This window comes from Malaya genurostris, chromosome 3 (assembly GCF_030247185.1).
Source record: "Malaya genurostris strain Urasoe2022 chromosome 3, Malgen_1.1, whole genome shotgun sequence".
Classification (NCBI taxonomy): Eukaryota; Metazoa; Arthropoda; class Insecta; order Diptera; family Culicidae; genus Malaya; species Malaya genurostris.
This window is the reverse complement of record NC_080572.1, coordinates 158,798,433-158,825,236: the sequence shown is the minus strand read 5'-3', so window position 1 is coordinate 158,825,236 and position 26,804 is coordinate 158,798,433. Positions and strand designations below refer to the sequence as shown.

Here is a 26,804-nt window from a genome sequence, read left to right as displayed (position 1 = left end):
ACAGACCGTTGAACCGAATGCCATTTTTTTCGTTCAACAAACCCGGCAGACAGAGGTCCATTGTTGAGCCATTTTTAACATGAGGAGTTGGAGCCCCGTTGGACTAGTTTTACTGCAGAATTTCTAAAGTTTTCTCCACTTATTTGTTTAAACTAACAATACATACCTGCACAATACTTCTACTTCACGTAGAATAACAACAAATTTTCTTTCTATGTAAAGGTAACACTTAATTTTCACACTATTTTTGCAAGAGAAAAAACAACAACAAACCGTTCCAGCAAATTAAACGAATATTTCGTGCAATATGTCGTTCAACAAGCGCTCAAAAATCAACAAAATTGAACGGCCTGCTGAGAGGGTGTTTTGCGGTTGGTTACCCACTCAGCAAGCGATTATATTATATTTGTTGGTCGTTGAGCGTTTGTTGCAAGGCATACTGCACGAAATAATCGTTCAGTTTGCAGGAACGGTTTGTTGTTGTTTTTACTCATACAAAAATAGTGTGGAAATTGGACGATATCTTTATATATAAAGAAAATTTGTTGTTAATCTACATGAAGTAGAAGTATTCTACAGGTATGTAGTGTTCATTTAAGAAAATAAGTGGACAAAAACTTCCAAAATTCTCCAGTAAAACTAGTTTAACCAGACCTCAACTTCTCATATTGAAAATGGCTCAACAATAGACCACTGTCTGTCAGATTTATTGAACGAAAAAAATGGCGCTCGGTTCCATGGTCTGTTTCAAAATCGGCAAACGAAGGTTCCGTGTTGGCTTTCCGTTGAACGATTAATTGGACGTTGACTGGACTAACGATACAACGTATTTCACCAACGAAAGACCACCGTTGAAAGTTTTTTTAAAAGGGTAAAATCACAAGTGATCTGTTTTTCAAATAAGGGCGAAACTAACATTGACAGCAAATGAAGAAAAACACTGATGAATGTTTCGACTTTGGTTCCAACTCATATGTAGGCTGTGAACCATTACGCGCGTTCACAGCCTTAGAAAATATTATATATATACTCAGATCAAGTCGATGAATTGTTGGTTTATCTTTGAAAAGTGTACAATTTTTTCACTTTTGTTCTTTATACACTGAATGAATCAACATAAAAAGAGTTTAACCCTTTTTTAATTTGCTTTCTTGTATGCTCCCTGTGTAAATAATGAAGTTACACCCTCGCGCATTTTTCGTGAAATTGGCTGGTTTCCGCGACTAAGACAAATCTACGGGCAAATTATCGTCTCATTCACTATTTCCAGCAGTAAAAAGTTCGAAAACCATCTAAAATAACGCAAATAAATAGTTTCTTCACTCTTTTCTAGTAACTGAAGCATGCTCTGTTTGTTGGCATTGAATATGGAGCCAGAAGAACTTTGTTATCGTTCCGGAACGAAGTGGAACGTTTTGAAAGATCGATGCGAATAATCGAGTTGGTGGCAATGCCGAACTCCTTGTTTCTAACGTATACTTTAAAATTTACACAGGTTTTTGAAAATTTTTGTTCGTTCTGTTATCTGTGGTATTACATTTTCGCGAAAGTGTAGTGACGTGAATATATTAGAATTTAATTGTGATAAACAAAGATCAATTGATTTATAAGGTAAACGCAAGAATGTGATGTTTTAAGTAATTTATCATTTCAAAGGGAGTTTCTACGTAGGTCGTTACTTATGTATTTAGCCTTGGCAACATCATCAATACTAGTTTCCAAAGCAGAATGAACAATGTTACAATTTTTCCTAAAGCTAAATTTATATTTACCATATACTTTATTGCAACAACAATTCGTGACATCTGTGTACAATACTTAGCAGTTGAACAAAAACCGTGTTTATCGTCGATTCTACAACATTTCATAATAAGTGCGATTAATACAACATAAATGATTTTTATAAAATCCGAAACGTAAACGTACCATTATGCGGACCCAAAGTATCTTGTAGTTTGATATCCGCTTATGAGATATGTCGAAAAAATTGAGTTTTCCCGGAAAAGTGTCTTCAGTTTCCTTTTCCGTTGCTGAGTACAAATTTAAAACGTTCAAATCGTTAGTTTTGTGAAACGGTTATGGTGCATGTGTTATTTTCTTGTCGGCTAAAACTTAGTTCTTTGTATCAAAATTTGTATGATGAGTATAGAATAGTGTACTCTAAATATGTTTCTTAACTGTAAACATAATTTCCATTGTTTGTAGGATTACAGATTACTATAGCAGTTAATAATGTGATCGAAAATTGGCACATTTGCATAACATTTAATGTTTTGATATTCTTTTATATCTATTATTTCATAGCAATTTAATTCTAGCTGTAAAATGTGGCTTGATGTTGCAACTAGTTTAAATCATTTTATAAGAATTTGTTTTGCAGTGAGCAATTTACTCAGTAAATGTTATTTATTGATTCCAGGTGCTGGCCACCTAGCAGGTCCAATTGCTAAAATATCCAAAGGCGTGTCCAGGTTAGCTCTCTCCCACTGTGGGTTGACATCGAAGGGAGTAAATCAAATAACTCACTCTATGTCGTTGAATCAAAACATTTCTAATTCATTGACGTATCTCGACTTGAGTGGAAATAATTTAAAAGACGATGTTAATGTAAGTATTTGTAAGCTCAACAGCATGTGAATGCTCATGATGAAATATAATTCACAAAACAATTTTTTTTATATTTTTGATCAACTTCAAATTTTTGATTTTGTATTTGTAGAATTTATATAACTTTTTAGCCCAACCGAATGTTATAGAATATTTGGATATTTCCAGAACGGACACGACCCTGGAAAGTGTACGTTATTAGATAGTTTTAGTCAACTGAGCGACTGAGTAAATCGTTTATTACAGCTTTTTGGTGCTTTACTTCGCGGTTGTTCAACGCATCTTCTTCATTTGAACGTGTCGCACAATCTTTTTGGAACGAAGAAGGGTAAAGAAATCCCACCCTCTTTCAAACAGTTTTTCACAAGTAGTCTATGTTTGAAACATTTAAATATTGCTAATTGCAAATTGCCGCTGGAGGCACTTAAGCATCTATTATTGGGACTCGCGTGCAACGAATCTACAGCTGGTCTGTATTTGGATCTTAGCGGTAACTCACTTGGATCGCAAGGCGCTCATGTACTCGAGTCATGTATTCACGGTGTTCGTGTATTATCAAGTTTAGATATAAGTGACAACAATCTCGACTCTGAGATGGCTTCAGTGCTTAATGCTATAGGGAAGAACCCTTCGATCAGAATGCTACACATGAACAAGTGTTTTACAGGAATGAAATTGAAACACATTGCAACAGTTATGGATGCATTAGTCAACTTAATTCAAAAAGATGATTTTCAATTGCAAGAATTGGTTCTTTCGGAAAATAAACTGAAGAATGATCTACACAATTTCATAAATGCCCTAGGCAGCAATCAAACATTACAGGTGTTAGATATTACAGGAAATTTAATGGGCGATATAGGCGCAAGATTACTAGCAAAAGCGTTGCAAATTAACAATCGTTTGAAAACTATCTCGATGGATCGTAATAATATAACATTACAAGGATACGCTGATATTGTTTATGCCTTAGAAAACAATTTCTCTATGAGAAATATTCCTTTTCCTGTATTTGATGTAGCCCCTTGCTTAAAACAACATCCTGAGCGCGCGGATGCTCTTATGCGAAGAATGCAGGAGCTTCTTTTTCGCAATGGTAATGGTTTACGCAGTAGTAATGGGCAGGGATTCAGGTAAGCGATTTCCTTCCTATCATAAGTCGTCGTATATTATCTGCAATTTGGCTCGATAGATTGCAACATGGATTTCTATTGTCATCAACGCATCAAATTCTGGACAAACTTGTAGCAGAAACACAAGAAACTATGTCCATGCGACAAGGTTCTCTGGAAGGAAATTTAATAAGGTTGCTTGAAGACGCCGAAAACTGCAAACAGCTTCTTCCAAGATTGCAAGAATCCGTAAGGCGTGATCCTCATCCAGTAGAGGTACGATTAGGCAAAATGAAAACAGAACTAACTACTGCAGTCAAAGTATATCTTGAGGTAAAATATTACTGCAGTTGATAACATTTGATTATATATCTCGTAAATCTCGAATGTGCAGGAAACAATGGAAGCCATGCTTCGAACAGGTATCGAGCAATGTCCCAAAACCCTAGGTAACCAATCTATAATAGCGGAGCTTCGGAAAGGCTGTGAAGAAAGATTAGTAATATCTGAAGAATTCTTACAAAACAGCTTGGTGAATAGTGCTGGCAGCGAAATAATTAATCGAATAAGGTATGTATGTTTGAGTCTAGAAACATAATAGTTCAACAATGAACTCAATATTGTAGTGAAGTGGAACAGTCACTGGCTAGTCTAATTTCCGATCGCGCCACCGATGAGGTTTTGGATGCTTTAAGTCGTTACAAACGAGGATTGGAAATCACTGATTCTCCGCATAGTTTCATAGAAGACGCTCAAACACCAGATATAGCGAGAAGTCGGTCCAGTCAGGTACAATGCACCTAGAATTAAAATCCATGATAATCGCATATCAAAACTTTAGGGTTCTGGGGAGGTCGTTCATTTTGAATCCCGTGGACTAGATCTTCCGAAGTTGGGCTTGGATTCACCCACAGTAAGTTGTTCTATGTATACAGCTAATGTTGTTTCATTCCATCTCCACTCATTTCATCATTCCATTCCTTCATTTTTTATCAGTAAATATGTATATTGAATATGTAAAGATCACTATCATCTGTAGCATATGAATTTTTTACACATCTTTTTCATTTGTACGCTCTCATACATCTTCAGAAACTGGAATATTTGAATCTTGTAAGTACTGCTTTTATCCACTTTAAGATTTTTAATACTAAATCAAAAAACATTTCTTATAACAGGCAACTCCACAATTACAAACGAAACGTCGTTCAGTTACAAGAAAAGTTCGACCACAGTCTGTAGTTGGACTTGGCATAGAAAACCTAAGCCTTAGTCACATTCCAGATCTACTGGAGATTCCATCTCCCGTAAGACATTTATCCAACAGCAGACAGAAACTATTGCCTGAACAACGTGAGGATGAATGCTGTGATTCAATTACTGAGCTTCCTAGTCAATCATTAACGCTACAACATTTAGTAAAAAGTAAGTTTTGTATATATATATATATATATATATATATATATATATATATATATATATATATATATATATATATATATATATATATATCCTCTATCGCTCTCTAAAATGTCGTAACATTTAGAAGAATCGTTCTCCATCGAAAAATGTTAGACTCGTATTTATTTTCGATTTACTTAAAAAAATTAATTTTATTTTTTAAATCATTACTTTCGAGTCACTCGGCCGATTTGGCTAATTTTTTTGAGATGTTGCCAATAAATGCCTCTAGTTTTTGGAAAAATATGCGAATAGTGGAAAGTCGAAGTTTTTTGTTTGAAAAGGTAAATTACATAACTTTTTAACGGTTTTCATGGTTTGCGAGTGCGACCAATGGGCACTATATATGTTATTCATTATATTTTTTTTATATATTTAGCTGAAACATTTTTATATAACATATCAAAAAATTAACGATGTTGTTTTTTTTTGTTTTTTGGAAATTTTAAGTTTTCGTAATTTACGTGTTTTTGCCTTTCTCATATAGAAAGGTTATGCAATCACTTGAAAAACGGAGTAGTGAAAATTGACCCGGAGGGCCATGTGTCATATACCATTCGACTCAGTTCGTCGAGCTGAGCAATGTCTGTGTGTGTGTATGTATGTGTGTGTGTATGTGTCAAATAATCTCACTAGGTTTTCTCGGAGATGGCTGAACCGATTTTGACAAACTTAGATTCAAATGAAAGGTCTCGTGGTCCCATACGGAATTCCTGAATTCCATCCGGATCCGACTTCCGGTTCCGGAGTTATAGGGTAAAGTGTGTTCAATATTGTACACCGTCACTTAAACCGGCGAAACAAAAAATGTAAAAAATTTCCTAAACTGGTCTCAAAACTACACAAATTGATAGACATTATCAGTAGGCAACTAAACAAACCAATTCCGGCTATCCTGGTTCCCGGTATCCGGTTCCAGAAGTACCGGAAATAGTGGTCATATATACCAAAATAGATCTCACTAACTTTTCTCAGCGATGGTTTGACCGATTTTCTCAAACTTAGATTCATATGAAAGGTCTCCCGGTCCCATACGGAATTCCTGAATTTCATCCGGATCCGACTTCCGGTTCCGGAGTTATAGGGTAAAGTGTGTTCAATATTGTAACCGTCACTTAAACCGGCGAAACAAAACACGTAAAAAATTTCCTAAACTGGTCTACAACTACACAAATCGATAGACATTATCAGTAGGCAACTAAACAAACCGATTCCGGCTATCCTGGTTCCCGGTATCCGGTTCCGGAAGTACCGGAAATAGTAGTCATATATACCAAAATGGATCTCACTCACTTTTCTCAGCGATGGTTTGACCGATTTCCACAAACTTAGATTCAAATGAAAGGTCTCCCGGTCCCATACGAACTTCCTGAATTTCATCCTGATCCGACTTCCGGTTCCGGAGTTATAGGGTAAAGTGTGTTCAATATTGTACACCGTCACTTAAACCGGCGAAACAAAAAACGTAAAAAATTTCCTAAACTGGTCTCAAAACTACACAAATCGATAGACATTATCAGTAGGCAACTAAACAAACCAATTCCGGCTATCCTGGTTCCCGGTATCCGGTTCCGGAAGTACCGGACATAGTGGTCATATATACCAAAATAGATCTCACTCACTTTTCTCAGCGATGGTTTGACCGATTTCCACAAACTTAGATTCATATGAAAGGTCTCCCGGTCCCATACGGAATTCCTGAATTTCATCCGGATCCGACTTCCGGTTCCGGAGTTATAGGGTAAAGTGTGTTCAATATTGTACACCGTCACTTAAACCGGCGAAACAAGGCATCATTACACCACTAGGTGGATCAAAACAGGTTTTTTCAATTTTCTTTAATAAATATGTTATTGATAAATTTATAACTGAACCACTCGATCGATCCGATGTGAAACCCAACTTTTGAACCAAGGCTCGGAGGACCGAGTGTCATATACCATTCCACTCAGTTTTTCGAGTACGGAAAATGTCTGTTTATATGTGTATGGAGATGGGTGGACCGATTTTCACTCATTTAGATTCAAATGAAAGGTATGGCTAAGATGCGACTTTCGGTTCCGAAATTATGTGGTAAACTGTGCAAAAAATGAAAATAAGTGCACAAACTTTTCTCGGAGATGGCTGAACCGATATTCATAAACTTACACAGTAGAAATTTTTGAAAATGAATCAAAACGGAATTTCAAAATTTACTTAAACATTGAAAGCGGAAACCTATTTCTGATATAATTTTCCATTTAATGTAATATAAATTTTTGAATATTCATTCGTGTATCAATATTAAGTTTTTTTGCAATAAAATTTTCGTTTGGCATAAACTTTAAAATGAACCGAATGTGTTTTTCTGTATATCAACTGTATTTTACGTATTGACCGATTGAGATTTACATGCGACTTAAACAATTTTCTTTCGTCGCTTCTTGCACTTGACGGTTACTTTAGCCAAAACAGGTCGAGTAAGAAATATTGTGAAATAAATAAATTTAAATAAATTTCCAATGTGAAAATGTAGTGGAATATATGAAGCCAATTCGTTTTCATCCAAATTTATAAGTGCCCTATTAACGAACGCACTATTTCATTCAAGAACAACTAATCAGACAGACATCTCAGACAGCATCAAATGGATGAGTGTCACAGTCCTCTACAAAAATTTGTATTTGGAGCTTATTCAGGAATATTTCTTGAATATTATAGGAATATTTCTTGAAAATGCTTGAAAATTTATGAATGCGGGTGCAAGTCAAGAGCAGTGAGCATTGGACAACAAATAAACAAATAAATAGCAGCGGACAGTTAGAAAAGTGATTGCAACGCTATTCGAATTGGTTTAAAAAATGATTTTTTTATCCTGACATTGCCATCTAACATTATACAAAAATAAATTGCTTATAAATGTATAACATTCAAAAAACGTTTTCATTTATAATCCGAAATTTTTTTCAACAAATATTGTATTCTTTTGGAACATTTATGATTTTCTTCTTTGTCCGACTTCCGGTTCCGAAACTACAAAGTGATTAGTGTAAAAATTTCAAATTACTTACTTTTCTCAGAGATGGCGTGACCGATTTTTACAAACTTAATTTCAAATAAATGGTCTTATAGTTCTACACAAAACTTCTGAATTTCATCCATATAACTTCCGGTTCCGGAATTATAGGATAAAGATTGTTAAACATTTCAAGCAGTTACATATAGCAGCGATGCAAAGCACGGAAAAATGGATTTACTGGGAACGCAAACCAGCTCCAATCGATAGGTCTCGTTAGTTGAAGGCCAAATTTACCCATTCCGGCTATAGCAGTTCCCGGCGGTGAAAAAAAAACCAGCACCGAAGTTCGATTTTGAAAACACAAGCGAGTCCATCGGTACCGAGCACACTTTAACCAGAGTTTTAAACTGTTTTGAAGAAAACAGAATCACGGTAAAGGCACGAATGTCTTTTACCGGTGTGTGATTTCTGTTGAACACGGTGCTGAGGTAGATACAAATCAGAGCTACCTTACGAGATGTGCGCCCGAAAGAAAGAAAGAATTTCAACAGATTTGAATTTATTTGAAAAGATGTTTGCATCGGAACAGTAAGCTTTGCGATGTATATAAAACTTTTACAGCCGGTAGTACAGTATCATCGTACCGGCGGTGTAGTGATATCAATGAAAACTGTATATAATATTTATAACTGTAAATAATATTGATATTTTATATAATACCAATGAAAGCTGTAAATAATATAATTTATAATAAATTCGTGTGACCAAAATTGATTAAAAATCCAATCACAAATGCAACGGATTAAAAAATAATTCCATGTTTCGGTAGTCAAACAACTGGAATTCAAACAAGAACTTTGTCTCTAAAATCAATATTCAGAATGAAAAAATATTTACATTGAATTTATTGTCAGTGGTTATTGGGAATGGAACAAATTCCTTAAAGCTAGTGAATTCTTCTAGCACATGCAGGTCTTATTAGCTTATAACCAAACAAACTAACCGTGACTGAGCCGCGGTCGAACTTTAATTCAAATAATTTTCTCATTATCCGAATCCGACTTCCCAGATAGTAAAAAATGAAAATGTCTAACGTTCAAATAAAAAGTACGAAATTTTCGAAGCAGTTACAAAAATAGCCCATTCATATAATATGATGATCACTAATGAGTGCTTTGTACAATCCATCTTTGTGGATCAGTACAAGATGTAATTATATTTCTTGTTGGTACTGAGCATTAGAGCCCAATCTAAAAGAATAATACACCAATTGAACAAAGTATCTTCATAACATTACTGAAATTTCTGAAATCGAAATTTGTTTGATGCTAAATGTCTTAGAATTGCATGAAACGTCGAGATCTATTGTCCAGTGGCGTCTCGTCCTCATGTGCACCTCGTGCACTGCACAACCGGTCGAATTGAAGGAATGAGCTGCGTCCCCAACCCCATCCAAATTCAATTATTTTTTTTTTGAATCTTTATTTATTCGATGAAAGCAGGTCGTATCGCACTAAAATAGCGTGTATTTACACGCATCTCATATACATCAGACATAAAATTTCAAGTATCTGTAGTCGCTGTGTTAGTGTCTTTTCCGTGCACATGAGTTACTGCATAGATTCAAGAAGAGAAAGAATTACTCAGCTCAGCTCTGAGATTTATTTGTTTAATAAAAAATCCCATCCAAAGTATATCGTTATCTCCTTGTATTGAAAACCACAAGCGAATCTTCATTCCTCAATCTTTAGTTTTCACTTGCAACGAACTGTTACATCTGCTATCATACCGCATAAGCACTGCTCAACTAGTCAATTTTGTCACGAGACGCCACTGCTATTGTCAACACGAAAAAAAAACTTTTAAAAAAATCAACTCTAAGACTCTCAACCTTATGGATATCAATTCCATTTGAATTGGCGGGATGATTTTTGTTTTTTCGGCCTATATTTTGCATAATAAAAAATGAACTTCTTGAATTTCATCAGAATAACCAAAGACATCCTATTAACAAGATATCCAGCTGTCACATTTCCCGAACAAATTATTGGCAACATACTTTTTTGCATGGCGCCCTCAGGCGAGTCCGCATCGAATCTCGTACATAAAAGTAGGGGAGAGAAATGGCCGCACTGCGCACCCGTACAATTGACATGATATGTTGAATGTAATGCAGAGTGATGGCGTTGATGAACTGAAGATTGATTTCGCTCCAAGCCGACAGGGTCTGGATTAATCCCATCCCAACTGTGTTACGAAAAGTAAGGGTTACAAGTTATACGAATTTTTAATATTCTGCTGATTTTCAAGTATTTTTACTGAGTTTCATATGGATTTTGCAAAAAATACTTTTAATACTTTTAATAATAATAATAAATACGATTTTTAGGAAAATCGAGTTTTTCCATCAATATAAGTAAAATTACAGAAAGTTTTTCGTACTTTATCATATGATGATAAAGAAACGTGATCAATCGCTTCGACAACCGGACGAATTCCAGCCACCAAATTTCTTTCTGTTGAGCTTTCAGAACGCACCCAAAATTTGTAGTACATGTACAAACTTTGCGAATTCTGCACATTCATTACACTAATGCGTTACATATTTGTCATCAGTTGCTCTCTCCTCTCGACAGATTCCCTTACTACCGTTCTCACTTCCATTTCTAAATTCACTTCACTCACATATCACTCCACTTGATTTACCTATTTTTTACGTTTATTTCATAGGCAATATAAATAAGTTTTTCTTCGCCGTAGCATACACATTACATAGTACTTTAAAACTAATACATTTCGAATATCATACTAGTATGTCGGAATTCATTAGTTAATCTAAACACTGTTTTTATCAAGCGATTTGCTATTTTAAATTCCATTAAATAAAAAATCCTTTATTTTGTATTTGATCTTATAACTATTTCAAGTTTGTTTGTATCATTTCATCACTTTTATTCAATATATAATAGCTGGCTATGGGTTGAACTCATGGAAGAGGAAGAAGTCCAACATAAAATCAAAATTAAATTGGAACGCCAATGGTCTTAATGAAATGATAAAGAATTTTCATGTAAGGAAGGTAACGTCAAGCAAGAATAGTCTACCTTGAGTACGCAAGGAATTTTTTAGTGAAAATCTGACGATACTCCACGCATTTCCAAACGACATGATCAATATCGCGGTAACCTTCGCCACAAGCACAATGATTAGTCTCGAAAAGTCCAATTTGAAGGAGATGTGCATCTAACGTGTAGTGATTAGACATGAGTCTGGACATCACACGAATGAAGTCCCTACTCAAATCCAGCCCCCTGAACCATGCCTTTGTCGATATTTTAGGAATAATTGAGTGCATCCACCGACCCATATCATCTCTATCCCAAGAAGCTTACCAGCTGGCAAGTTTTCTTTGGCGAGATGCGCTATAGAATTCGGTGAACGCAATCGGTCGCTCATAAATTTCACCCTCAATAGCACCACGTTAACTAAAATATCGTGACTGACGAGTCTAAGACGAAACGTTAAGAAAAGTAAAAACGGTTATGTGCCCTAAGCACAAACATAGGCTAATCCCTAAATGACCATACCTGAATCGGCCAGTATATGCCGAAAACAACGTTTTCGTTCGGCACGTCAGGAAAGACGTGGTACTTCGGTACCAAATGAATAAGTGTTTTGCAAGTAGCATTAACTTTACGTCTGCTTAGCGGTTCAAGTTGAACTGTTTAAGTTTGCAATAAGCAGTTCAATTTGAACTGCTCTGCACTGACGAGTCTAAGACAAATCGTAAAAAAAAAGTAAATTCGTTCATTTACTTTACTCTTCGAAGTGATTCGAATTGGTTCGAATAGCGTCACTGCGATGATTGTTGGATTCCATACTTCGCGAAGCATTCTTCATCTAATAAATTCGTCATATCTCGTGAGGTGTTGGGATATGGTTCATCACATACACATAAGACTATGGTACTAATACAGAGGAAAACGTCTTAATTTGCTTGTTTTAAAAACAACACGAACGATCATCGTGAATTAGGTTAGGACCACAAGACCTCTCATTTGAATATAAGTTTGTCAAAATCGGATAGGCCATCACCGAGAATATTGAATGATATTATTTTCACTTCTTTGCATATTGCCTTATAATTTCGCAACCGTTACTCAGATCCAAATAAACTTTGTAGGGGAATCAGGAACCAGAAATAAATGGCTCAAGTGGCACGTTCCCCTAGTATTTCCGGGTAAATTGAGTGACAATATTTGTCACACACATTCATATACACAGACATTTGCTTAGTTCGTCGAGCTGAATCGAACGGTATATGTAATTCGGAACTTTGGGCCAAAAGTAGGCTTTCAGGCGAAAATTCTGTATAATACATAAACAATGTTTTTCCTTATTGGTATTAAAAATACCTTACTTATTCTTTTTAACTTAAACATGTATGACAACGTCGTTTCAGTATTTCAATAGCATACTATTGAAAAAAAAATGGTTAGAATCGACCATTCATCCACCAATCCCAGTTATCCAAAGTGATGTCATTTTCTTGTTCAGCATAGGAGGCTTCGCGTTATGCATAAGAACACCGCATCGTTCTGCGTAGTATGAAGATGAATCTATAAATATATGCTGCAAAACATTTCTTTGCCTAGTTGATGCTTGACTGTGAATGAAACAAGTAGCTCGTCCAGTGAGGTGATGAGTGGATTTTAAATGCGTTCGCTCGCTGGATTGTCGCTTTTGCTTACAATTCACAATACGATGCTGGGTGTCAATTTAAAAAATGCAAAACTAATCGCGTAATCTTTTTCTATCATAATTTTGAACGCTTATTACTCAGTCATTTGTTGATGGATTTATATAATTTAACTACCAATCGATTCGAAAACTTAAACGATTCGAAAACTTAAACGGTGATAAATTTTTCGAACTTAATTTGAAGCCCTTGTTTCTCGGTGATTTATTGATGGATTTTTTATTTAAAAGATATTTTTATTCAGGCCTATTTGCGTACAAACTTTACGTGGCCGATTGAACCGATTTTTCAAATATTTTTTTTTGAGTTGGATCTCGTTGTCACCCTTTTTTAGGGGAAGAGCAGTTTTCATTTCCCTCCTGCGAGGATTGAAGGGTACTTCGTTCGTGGTTCGTCTCGTCTTCCATTGCCGCATCGATGGTATTGTTGTCGATTTCCGTCATTTTTTCGTTGCTAGTTTGTGACTTTTGTAAAGCACGCGCGTGTCACTTTGCTTCTTTTATTTAGGTTAGATTAGGCTTCACTTTCTTACCTTTTTTCTAACCTGCTCGGCTCGGGTCGATTACCCGGTAGAAATGCGAACTTACTTCCCTTGTTTTTATTTAAAAAATAAAAAAGAATATCGAAAAGGAAACAATATTTTAACATTAAAAAAAAAACCTAATTTATATGCACAATGAGAACGAACGGTTTATTTAAGTCTTTCATTTTATAAAGTTTTAGTATTGGGAATATAAAGAAAAAGGATAACGTGGCATCCGCTTACGGTTTGTGATGCGTTGTCTTCTAGCGACGATCTCCAGCGGCCGACTCTGCGATGCTTTGAATGTCCACCAGGCGGAATTGTAGCCGCGGTAGAAAGAAACAATGGCTACCGTTTCACCACCGTTTAGCTGGCACGTACAAAACCTCACACTATATCTAGGCGGATTACATCCGTCGGACTCGACACTTTTCCTGTGGTGAATATCGGGGGACCTTCATCGGACACTAGGTTCCACCCGGTGCAGGGTTATTCACAATCACTTATTTTTAGACCGAAGGTCAACACTTTCGTTACTGGAAGAATAATGCGTGCTTATTAATAACGCCACTTTATATTGCTAGACTTTTGTTACCAGAAAAGAGAGCGAATGATCATTCGCTGGTGTTTATATACCCGGCGGCGTCCTGAAAGAGAAGTCGAACGGGCAGAATGACATTTCATTTTTGGTTGGTAGCGGGTAATGCCAAATGATAGGAATTTTATGGTGCCAGGGAGTTCGGGAAGTTTTTATAGCAAATTTTAAATTCAAATTTTGGATAATATAACAGGGTGTTTGTTTCACATTAAATTTGTGTTCATTGGTTTAGGGAAAATCTGACACCGTATATGGACAAGGATGTAAAATTGAATATTAAAGATAATTTATAGTAAATCTTTCACAAAATAATTTAAAATTAATGCAAAGGTGATCTAAATTTATAATGAGGAATTCAATTTAAGAAAATGGTAGTAATAATAAATGAACAATAATAATAAGAATTATAAAAAAACATTATTATTAAAAAATTTAAGATTATATGGATAATATATTTGTTAAATTCAGGAGCTATTTTTAATAAAGTATTCATTTACAAATATTAATCACATTGTGCATATTTTATCAAGTGTTACCGAACTTGGAGGTAACAAGTTGCTGTAGATGCACCTTGTTGTACATTGGTTGCAATTGCTGGTTGGTTGGAGGGTATGTTGTTAACTGCAGCTGGTGCACTTTGTTCTATAGGGGATGATGATGGATTCGTTGAAGGGGATGCTTCATTGTTGTTGGTGGCTGTCATAGGTGTACTGGGGTTGCTTGGGGTTGGTGTGAAGGAAGCACCGTTGTCCTTTGGTGTAGTTGTCTCCTTGTCCAGTTTATCACATGGCTTACCGTAGTGAACAGCTTTTTGGTAATATTGACTTGTGGCCATCTGATTGTCATAGGTAACAAGTGATTTGCACGGAATTCTTATATCGACCGAAAATCACATAAGAAGGTATAGCCTTCTTCAAGTGTATGCGTAATAAACGTACGCCATTTAGAATACCGGGGAAAAATCTTCCACTTTTCTTTTTCGATAGAGAGAATCTCTCCGTATTGGGACATAGTTTTGTGAATAAATTAATCGGTGACGCTTGAGGGAAGATCATGCACACGCACTGCTATATCTTCCATATATACTGGAATGTTGTACTTAATGTTCTCGTGCTCCACATAGAGCACATTGTTATTGTCTTTTGCGAATTGAATTGCATCCAACTCTTTATAGAACTGGATGTAAACAACATTATTCGTCTTATTGCATTTCAAGCTCTCGTATTGAAGGTCGAATTTTGCACTGCCTGAAGTCAACAACAATTGTATTCTTTCATGTCGACGGTAGCTTTTGTTCGTTTAGTTCACTCATTTCGAGGTCGTTCTATTGTTCACTACACAATACTGTATTTGGTTTCTTCTGTCCCGAACGTAAGCGGTTTTGTTTTATCGACTGACTTGGATGAGATGTGAAAGCGAACTGATTGATGGATTTGCCTTATTCAACTTGACTCGAAAAAGTTAAAGAATGTTTTAATTTGTCAACGGGTCGTGTGCATACTGAAATCTCCATTTACATACGAACAACACGGTGGCGCGCAAATAAATTCAGTATAAAGTTGTGTTATGATGATAATCATAGATACTTCATTTTCATTAAATGTGACTAAACACAATGAACTATCTCTCAGTATAATCCCTCAGACCCTATTTTTGAACCAAACAATAATCGTGTAACCTAATTGAATAATTAGGAATTGATTTAGTCTTATAAAGCATAATATTTTGGTCTAATATTGCTTCCAAGAATCTCATAGAAGGGATCCAGACTAAGTGTAACAAAAACAATCCAATGCAATGCAAATCGTTATGCAGTATCAATTTGAACAAGTTGTTGTCCCACCAGGAAACGCTTCAAAAGATTCGACACAGACTCACATATATAGAATTATCAGCCGCAATAAAATGTAGTATCGCAGATAAACTCAAGATAAGCTAATGTGACTTTACTTTGAATCCTCACTAAACTCGGGCATAAATCAAATAAACATAGATTTCCCAGTGTAATACTAATGTAGTTGAGCAGTGACAGCAAAAGCACCGTCTGGTGGAGAATGGGTGCGTAAATGCTCCTTAAATGCATGCATAAAGTTGCCTGCGCATTTAAAAAAACCACAGTAGCTAATGGAAAAAAGTACTCCCGTTTCTCACTAGAGGTGCTGTTAGCACAGACTAACAGACATGACAGTATGAGTAAATTCTTATAAAAATCATTTTTCGTGATGCACTAGTTCCACCTATATTGTACTGCGCGAACTATTTACTATCGGTACACCCCTTGTGTTACGTAAAAGTTTTTTTACTAGTTGGTTTCCCCTCGTTTGTCAACACCGATCAGCTGCTTGCAGGGTTGGCTGATTTCATCATAATATTTGATAATGAATCGTCACAATAAATTATTGGATTACGTTGATAATATATTTAACTTTTTTAGTGATGTTTGAAGGTAAACATTTATTTTACTCAACGTTGTTCATCTAGAATATTTTGAATTGTGTTGGTAATTTTCACTCGAAATTAAGTGACGGCAGACCAGAAGCAAGTAAATATTGTAACAAAACGGGTTCGATTTTGTATTGCGTTGTAGGATGAGAAGTAGGAACAATTCTATATATAGTTTTGGCAATATGTAATTAATCTGTATCCTGCATGAAATTCACATGGAGGTATACAAATCAATATATTACAGGTAATTCTGTATGAATGGCAACTCGGTTGGTAAATGAAAAAAATAAACACAGTCTAGATGACAGACAGGATGTATTTGATAGGGTAACGTGGCGCTATCATGACATATGCGAGTACTGTCCCAACTAAAGGAATATTCGAAATGACCGTTTATATGGTTAAAGAATCTAATTTGAGTGTCCTGTCTGTTAGTCTGTGCTGTTAGTGTCACCGTACAGTCGGAAATCTATGTTTATTTGATTTATGACTCGGGTGACCACCAGTTTCAGTTAAATTATTATTTGCATCAAAACAACAATCGTCTTACCACTACATGTGTTGAAACTATGACAATGTTCGTTCTTGTATTAATTATATCAAGTTACAATATGAACGAAATTAATGAACTTCGTTGCGTATGCATTGATTCCTTAATATGCATCAATACATCAATGAAAGTAACAAAATATGTTCTGCGGACTGTGTCACATATTTTCTTCCTTGTATCATAATTGACTTACATTTAAATGATATTTTTCAAAAAATTAAAAATGTAAACATTTGTGGAAGACATCAAAATAGAGTAGAATCAATTGTTCTGAAAGAATCTAACTGTCAATTTGATCATTTTCAGTTAAATTCAGAAACACTAAAACACTAAAAATAGAGTAAGTTTGTAATTTGTCACTGTAAAAATTAATTCATGTAAAATGTCTTGGATATGGAATGGAACATGGAAATTCGTCTTTTGATTGCTCAATGATTATTTTTGCTTTTGAGTTGTAGCACAACATTAAATAATAACCTTTTTGTATAAGAACATTGATCATTCAGAAAATAAATAAAAAATGTAAAAAGCTTGATTTGCATTTTTATTCAACTATAAATATCAAAATTTTATTTTTTTAACGCAAATCATTCTCATTCTAATGTTGTAGGATCTTTCAATATTTTATAACAATAAGTTAAGTTCCTATTCAGTGAATATTTTTGAAGAAATATTGGTTTTTTTTAAATGCGAGGCATCTCACCCGCATTTATCCTATCATACGCAAAACTGTCTATCTCTCAATACTGGAATTAGATAACAGTTGCGTCTTCTTACTATAGAAATTTAATATCTAATTGCCTTACTAAAACGCTAAGTACTCTCAAGTTTCAACACTTTATTTATTTTACCATGTATAGTTCACACAAATGGCCGAGGAAAAGTAAGCAACATATTTTTGAGAATCTTATTTTTTAAACCATAGGTAATTGGTTATACTTTTGGCAAACCATTGCCCGAGATTAGTTCTGTTACGAAATCTCAAAAATATATGTGAAACAGTTTATTTGAGTTTATTTATAATTAGCATATAATGTATCCCGAAAAATCGCACAAATATTCTGGGAAATGATTTTTTTTTCGAAAAATTATGAAATGGAAATAAATGCTAAGCTTGAATGTATATATTAATTATGTTATGAATAACAATCCGTTAAAAAACCGAAACGAAGGTGTACATTTTGGACGAAACGTACCAAGTATTTCTCTTTATATTGTGCCTACATCTCTGATAGTGCTTCAGTGGTGCTTACTATTTGAATGAAATTGAAGCAAATATAGTTTCAACAAATAAGAAATTGCCTTTCTCAAAATATAGACATATCTTTTATAATTGTTTTTGCTACTGTATTGACGCAATGTTATATATATATATATATATATATATATATATATATATATATATATATATATATATATATATATATATATATATATATATATATATATATATATATATATATATATATATATATGTGTGTGTGTGTGTGTGTGTAGGACAATTTCGTTTGGGAAAGATTTCTAATTGTTATTTGGCGTTTCCTGATGAATTCGATAACTGAGCTGGTTTATATTTGATAATCATTGAGTTATAATGCATTAATGAACTAGAACTAAAAACTAGTAAAATCACAACCACTTATGCACTAATAATAATTTACTTAATACATCATTTTGAGTATGAAAATTGTCATTTCAAGTAATTTATTCAAAAATTGTATTCGTCATTTGCTGAACATCTAAGCGCCAAAAGTGAATATTTTAAATGTGGGAGGGTTGTGGAAAAAATCATCTCAAAAACATCCTGACTTAAGATGTGTTTTCGGATAGGACCAATAATTTCAAAGTTTTTTTTATTAGGTAGACCCAAACGCGCAAAAACTCGGGCGCCTAAAAAACCCGTTATTTCAACTGATACTACTGCACCAACGGTCAGTGATGGCATTGAAGCATTCTTCAGACCAGGTTCTGCAACACCCTCAACACTTACTCCGTTAGTTTCTCCAACGTCAGAAGAGTGCAGTTCGTTATCATTTGTCGATAGTCCCACCCTCAGTCGCGACGATGGTGGTAGATTCAGTAATGTGACTTCAGGTGAAACTACTCCAATATTGGAAGAAAGAAGGCCAATCAAGCTAGATCATGCATCACCTCTGATGAAGAGTGCTAATTGGACATTACGATCTCGATCAATAGACAATTTAGAAAAAGTTTCACCTTCAGTTAATAGAAAATCACCGCTGATAAAAGATACTAACGAAACTGAAAAGATTCGAACAAGCTCATGTAAAACATCTGAAAGTAACACAACTAAAGAAAAATCTCCCAGCAATGAGTCGATGAAAAGTCAACATTCCGAACAACATCGACCTGGTAATGGTATTATGAAAACACCCATAATTGCCCCAAAGCCTCGCCCATGGTCAGTTCTTGGGCATGAATCGAAAAATGAATTTAATTCAAACGAATCAACCAAGACAACACCCGATGCAATAGATGATGACATGGATTTAGTGTTAATATCTGGTCAAACTCCAGGTGGTTCGATAGTCGGTATTACACCTGGTGCTATCAGTGGTGGGAGTATTGTGGGTATCACTCCAGGTAAAACTATTCTTAAATAACTTGTCCATATATAATGTATAATTATTATTCATAGGGGCAGCTATGGAAAAGAAGTCGGTTAGAGATATGGCAGCCAGTCTGAACAAAATAGGTGGTGAGTATAATGAAGCATTATTTGTGCATGATAGATGTAGTGATTTTTTGTTACCCTTTATTTCGATTTGCATGTCGGATTGAATATTTTTTATGAAATATCTATACTAGACACGGATAGGAGTTCACTTGATAAACAGCCCATACCAACGCCACGAGTGATTCGCAAAGGTAGTAGCGCTTGCAGTAAAACTAATGATGTTTCCAGTTTTTGCGAAGACATTGCGGTTGTACCCAATACTGTTTTTGATTGTAAAATAACCAGCATGACCAAGCAATCAGAGTCAAGTGAACCACACCTTCAAGTCGACGAAACCAAAGAAATCATTAGTCCTGTAAGACGCATCGTGGCTGGTAAAAAAATTACTGCCTTGTTTGAGGTTAGATACATGTTATCGGAATGTTCATAACTTTACAAAAATATATATTCACATATCCAATACCAGTGAGATGTTGATGAAACCTTTTTTATAGGAGACGTTAGTTGAAGGCCTCCAGAAATCTTCAAGGAAAACCAGCATTCATCGCGAGTCAAATTACTTCAAAGACGATTCTGTAGATGTGTAATATAGCGAACTGTATCTTCACATACAAAATTAGGTACTGATAGCAATTCTCCACATTAATCGTATTCATAGACTTTTTAATAGCCATGATAAGATTTATATATATATATATATATATATATATATATATATATATATATATATATATATATATATATATATATATATATATATATATATATATATATATATATATATATATATATATATATATATATATATATATATATATATATATATAATTGTACACTCAACTTGCGGTACACTGCACCAGAGGCAGTGTGTTAATCTTTTAAACTCAATTGAACAGACTGCCGTAGAAACTCGTTTTGCAGTAGGGTGATTTTATACTACTTATACTATATCATCTTCTTGAAGAACCGTAAAAAAGTCTGATTGTAATGTATAATTTATAAATTATCTTTTGTTTAGATGCGGTTCTTTATGCATTGGGATGACGAAGTATTACTAATTTGTTATGTTTGTGTTTAATTGTAAGTACTATTTACGTTAAATTTTTTATATTGCTGTGCTGCCATGATTCCACAATTACGATCACTTATAACCAATACAAGATCTACTCATTGAAGTAATGTACTGTAAAAATACGCACAAACGAATGATTTGGAGTTTTTTTTTCATTCCTTCCTTTATACAAAACAGTGCCAAATGCATGACTTATTTTTACTGTCATTCAATTATGTAGCAGCGTATCAAGAAACGAAAAAATCAAATACCTATTTTTAAGAACAATGAAGCATTACAAGAATAAAGAACGCATTTTAACCTCTTTTATACTTGATAGATACAGTTTATCAACATAATATCTTAAGTGGAAATCAATGTATGCAATAAAGGATATTCACATTATACAATGAAAACATAATGTGCTACATAATTGCAATACGAATTACGAAAAATCAGAATAATGTGCGCCAATGCATCGAAAAGTCATACTTTCATTTTTATGAAGGACCCTATTACTTACAATAAGGTGCTGAAATATATGTTCAACGATTTTTTGTATTTTTCTACTTTATATACATTCCAAACATGTCAACGAATTGAGCATTTACTGTGTAACTATTTTTAATTAATTTGAACGTTTAGTTTTTGGTCAGAGGAATTGACAGGGAGATGAACAAATGCCAATAAACTGTGAATTACCAAACGCAGCCTATTTTATATCCGAAATTGTCCAAGATAATTGAACAATCCAATCAGCGTGGTCACCACGAGATAGCGTTATGGTGATTGTTTTGACATATCCCATGTATTTAGAAAAATTATCGACGAATTTTTCAATTTACTTGAGTTTGAAAGAATGCAGATGGCAAAACCTTACAAATATGGGTAAGAAAAACGATTATTCACGTGTTGTCATTTGGTATTTCATGTTACGATTTCTCCATAAATATCAATCAAACATACCACGGAAAGTTACTGAATCATTTATGATCAATTTTTTTTACCAAATTTTCACACGTTTTTGTATGTTAGTATTCGATTCATAAGAAAAAAAATAAAAACCCTGCATTTTGTTCGAATCTTCAAGCAAAATCTGAAAATTATCACCATCGCTTAGTTCAAAGCTCGCCACTCGGGCAGCGCATCGATCGCAGAAGAGTTGGTTGGATTCTTCAATTGACGGATCTCATTTTCATGCTTATATTTACATTATATGAATTGTTATAGGGTAACGGTAGTCTCATTCATATCAGCTTCAGTAGTCATCTCTAATACGATAACCTTTGGTTGGAGTGAAATCTGTTGCCTCTGTTCGGTAGATGAAAATAGATGCATTCGTTTCGAGTTTTCGCGTTGCTATAACAGCAGTACATCCAAACCTCTGTTTACCAACACTTTTTTACGTTACCATTATCGTTACCGTTGACGTACAAAATTGTTGGACATAGGACTACGTCCTTCTTTACTATGTTCACCTTGGTGCATTTAAAAAACTACAAGGATCAGCCCCATGGGGTTGTTCGAGCCGTTGATGTGGAACAAGGCAACCAAAATTTCTAATGATCTACAATCAAAAAGTTCAATCAATCCGAACCAACACCGAACATCATTTGTCTTGATTTGCATTTGTTTTATGACCGACGAAATTACACCATTATCCCAAATATATGCAATTATATCTTTGTACATACTTGCGATTTCGATAATTAAGCTTCTCTTCGCCAAGCTTGTGTTCAAGTTTTTTATGCAAGCAGTTTTTCAGCGTTAAGTTTCTCTACCATTCTGCGATTTCGGTTGAAACGATAAACTATTTCTCATTATCCATCGAGTTCATCTAATATAAATTAGAAATTAACCTTAAGCACTCAAAATTTATCCAGAGGTAGTTGTCAATTTCTCATGGGGAAACGACATGGAATTCCGAGCTTGCATGACACAAGATCAGAATATACCAATTAAGGGCTGAGGCTAGTGTGTTTTAGGACGTTTTAAAGGGCTATTTTCACGCTTCAAATCTGATTTTCTCAGAAACGGTGACGAATATCAAAAAACCCAACAGACAATCTCTTAGAAAATTAGTTTAGATTATTCTGTGAAAATTTCAGAATGATTGACTTTAGCGGTCGGGAAAGTCTTTTTTCTGAAGTTGCATAGCTGAAAACGGCAACTTTCAACTTGTTCATTGAATATCTCGCCTTCAAAAGCATGGATCAAAATTCTATCCTGACAATGTCTAGATAATTTAGTTTAGATGCGATTAGTGCATAAAAACATATGTTGTCGCGATAAAAATTAAGTGAATGTTATTTTTGTAATGGTAAGTACGTTTCTATGGCGGCACCATTATTTCTGCTCTTGTATCCTGGTAACGTAATGAAACATGAAAGAGAAATAAAATCGGCTCTTCAAGGCTGCCAAACAAGCGGTAGCTTTATTGGATTTTATGTGATGTAGTCAAACTTGTAACCGAAAATATTAAAACTTTCTTGGCCACCCGGCCACATCGAGAGTCATTTTACACATTTGCGAGAGAGCATGAAGAAGTGTAATACTCACAGCGAGCGACACGGTTTTACGCTAACAAATGGCATCAGCCCTTAAAGCTTCAAATCGTTTTATGGCACGTTTTTGTCTTGCTGTCTAGCGACAACCTACCTCTAGCATGCTAGGAATATGACTGAAATGTTAGCTTTAATTTCGCTTCTATTTATAGATTCGCGTGCTTCCTACAGCTTCGCTTTTGCATCGATTGACCAATCAGAGCGATGCTCTCTCTTTGATACATCGCTTACTCCTTCAAAACCGTCGACTATGGCAGGGAAATCCGGTATGCTGGAGATTTTTTTGCAGACAATATAGGACACTGCTAGCTATTAATCAACATTTCAATGATATACAATTCAAAATACATGGCTATGAACATTCAAATCAATACGTAGAAATATTTCCTATCAAATGATGAAATAATATTAATAATTGATACAAAACAGACTGAGCTGTAAGTGTTTAAAACCTGACCACATTTCTACGTGTAGTTTTTCTTGAGTTTCTAATTTGCACCCCTAATAAAGATGTGTTCCACATCAAAATTACACAACACGGAATAACTCCAGAATGGTTTTCTTTATAATTTTTTCCTGAGTATGTTTTCTAATTTCTTTGATAATACCACGTTATTACGAAAACATTTTTTAAATAGTGTAAAAATAGGTCCAAACACAAAACATGAAAATCAACCGAATCTATAACTAGACCCTGTTGCACGTTTGCTAGCTTCAGTCTGTGATAATCCATGAACGGAGACCAGGGCTTGTATTGTGAATCCTCAAACAAAAAAAAAACACCCGCTGTGAAAACTTTGCTTGACATAACGTAATGAGAGACCTATATTAGAGAGAAACTGGATGCGTGAGAGTATATGCTACTGAGGAGACCAGTTCCCTTACTTGGTAAACTTCCTGTGCTCTTAATGTCAGTTAACACATGAACTAAGCAATCCATGGCAATGCAATGAAATGAAGGGTTCATTCTCGTTAGTACTGTACGAGAATGAAGAGCTTTGCCTCACGGCGTTCTACAAAATGCGAACCAAGGTCATACAGGCAACATTCACGGTGTTTTTTTAGTGTAGGTTTACAGAAATCATTTTTGAACATAACGTTTATACTCCAAGACCCAATTTGATCTCTTTTAAATAATATTTCAAACATTGTATAGTTTACATTTTGCATTTGAGCGCGTTTTCAGAATGATCAATTTGTTTCTTGTAAGTATATACTGCATGTATATCCTAGAACTACAAAAAGCAATGTTTATTCAATTAATATTGATCGGAACTAAAAGTTATGAATCTAGTTTTCTCATTGGCATCTTCAATATAAGAACCGTTCATCAAATGCTAACCTCATGAAGAATACTCATCAGCTGGCGCACATCTTCTAAACTAATGAACGAACGAAGCAGCTTGCGTTGCGCTGTGAATTCTACCTAACATACGAATGTGTGTGAATAGCACAAGGGTTAAACTCATTTGTTAATATACGTTGCTTCAAATTGGAAGCCCTGACGGAGACACATCGAGTGCGCAGATTTCCATCTACGTCAAGATAATGTAACTACATCCGGCATTATTCAACTGGTGCTTCAGTTAATGACGAATATGGGGTTCCGTTCCTCAAGCATTTACGGAGAAAAACAACAACTAGTTCTTCTGTGAGCATATCTGCTGTTGGGCATTCGCAGTGTAAGTTTCGTTTCAAACAAAAGTGACTGCATCATCCAGCTTCTGGTCGTTTACATTGAAGGAAAAGAAAACGAATAGTGGATAACAATGGATATCAAAATCAGCCGTTCTAATGGCTCTAAATGTTATCTAGAGAACTATGAAGGTTACTTTCTTTGCAAATCATCTGTTTAGTGCAAATTTAGAATAATTTGATAGGTTGTGCACTTTTCGCTGTGCGGAACGAATGCAAATGATGCAGCTTACGGTATATCAATATCGTAGAATATTCCACCTTCTAAAAGCCAGAAATGAATCGCGCGATTACATCATTCAGCTGCTGGTGATTTGCGTGCAAGTAACAGAAAAATACATTTTATCGACCCAAAAAAAAACCGAAAAGACTCAACCTAATTTTGAGTAGCTTATAGAAGAGCTCGACAATGAGTGATTTCTCCTAAAAAAAATAGGTAGAAATGATTTTCAGTGTACATTACAGATAGTTCTATATGAATGGCAATTCTGTTGGTAAATTTAAAAAATAAACACAGTCTAGATGACAGACTGATTGTTTTTGGTAGGGTAAGGGCATGTTCACTAGTGTTCTAGTTCCAGATGCATAATTTATTTCAGTTACAAAATTTAAATCTGGATTTTATAGCAAGAAAAACTGGCAGCCCCAGCAGTGGTTTACTCGTGTTTCAAATATACAAAAATTAGAAGGGCATCGTAGACCAATTTTAAATTTGAAAGAAGAACTGGTCGAATAAATAAAACTAGAACGGCTTGCTGGGGACCCGTTTGTTCCGGTTTCTGTTCTTCCATATAGAACTTTTAACTGCTTCCATATAGAACTTTTAACTGCTGAATTTGCTCTAACGTTGCGCCATCATGACATATGAGAGTACTGTCCCAACTAAAGGAATATTCGAAATGACCGTTGAATGATTAAAGAATTTAATTTGAGAGTCCTGTCTGTTAGTCTGTGACTAGATGCGGAATGTTAGCGCTGTAGGGAATGGCACACAAGCATGTAGTAGGTTTACTTTGTATGCCGTTCGCCAAACGAGAGGCAACCGATTTGTTCGGAATTTTGTTCGAGGAAATAATTGTCAACTATTTTGAAAGTTGAAGAAATGGTAACCTTCGGCTCTTTTCAGAATCCAAAGCAATCTACAAAGGTCTAATGAGATTTTATTTGAAACGGATAATTTATTAGTACAACAATATACCAAAATAAATGTGAATTTTTAAAGTGATCGATCCTATATCGACAGCAGTCCTACGTCAATCCCGCGGTTATGTCTCTAACATTACCTTCTATAAGTTTTTACAAAATAAATCTCAAATAACGTAAACTTTTTTTACGAACCTACTTTGTAAAGAGGTTTTTACATACAATGAAAAGATTTCCAGCTCATTTATATTCCATCGTAACTACTACAATATGGGTATTATTGAAACGAGTTTAAAGAGTACATTCCGGAAAATGATGTTTTAAGGTATTTTTGGTTAATTGGTTAGAAAACGACTGGACAATGCGCAATTCAGGCCCCAATGTGGTTCTTAGCCTCTTGTCCAGTAACTCCTATCTCTACCTCCCCGCGGTGCCGGCTGGGGTACGAGCAACCATAGGAAAGATCGGGTAACCAACCCCGGTGGGACCTTGGTCGTATGCTGACAGGGAAGGGGGTCCTCTTTAGAGGATGTCGGAGCGTCTGTACTCCATGTTAGGAGCGGCTTCAAACAGCGTCTGTTCTGGTATCCAGCGGCTGAG

At 35.0% G+C, this 26,804-nt stretch overlaps 1 protein-coding gene across 8 annotated transcripts in view; it reads left to right on the top strand.

Annotated features, from left to right (window-relative positions):
- Positions 1-20,444, top strand: part of LOC131439453 (F-actin-uncapping protein LRRC16A) — a 71,292-nt gene extending 50,848 nt beyond the window's left edge. For 4 of the 8 annotated variants that reach the window (XM_058610464.1, XM_058610463.1, XM_058610459.1 and 1 more), the window contains 13 exons: positions 2,420-2,607; positions 2,720-2,797; positions 2,854-3,740; positions 3,800-4,052; positions 4,114-4,289; positions 4,346-4,508; positions 4,561-4,632; positions 4,812-4,832; positions 4,898-5,144; positions 18,914-19,657; positions 19,713-19,772; positions 19,883-20,151; positions 20,246-20,444. In XM_058610464.1, coding sequence (XP_058466447.1) covers positions 2,420-2,607; positions 2,720-2,797; positions 2,854-3,740; positions 3,800-4,052; positions 4,114-4,289; positions 4,346-4,508; positions 4,561-4,632; positions 4,812-4,832; positions 4,898-5,144; positions 18,914-19,657; positions 19,713-19,772; positions 19,883-20,151; positions 20,246-20,338 — 3,251 coding nt within the window. In that variant the 3' untranslated portion in view covers positions 20,339-20,444. The remainder of the gene's footprint in view (positions 1-2,419; positions 2,608-2,719; positions 2,798-2,853; positions 3,741-3,799; positions 4,053-4,113; positions 4,290-4,345; positions 4,509-4,560; positions 4,633-4,811; positions 4,833-4,897; positions 5,145-18,913; positions 19,658-19,712; positions 19,773-19,882; positions 20,152-20,245) is intronic. The other 4 variants (XM_058610465.1, XM_058610462.1, XM_058610460.1 and 1 more) reach the window with 2 other exon arrangements.
- The last annotated feature ends 6,360 nt before the right edge of the window (positions 20,445-26,804 follow it).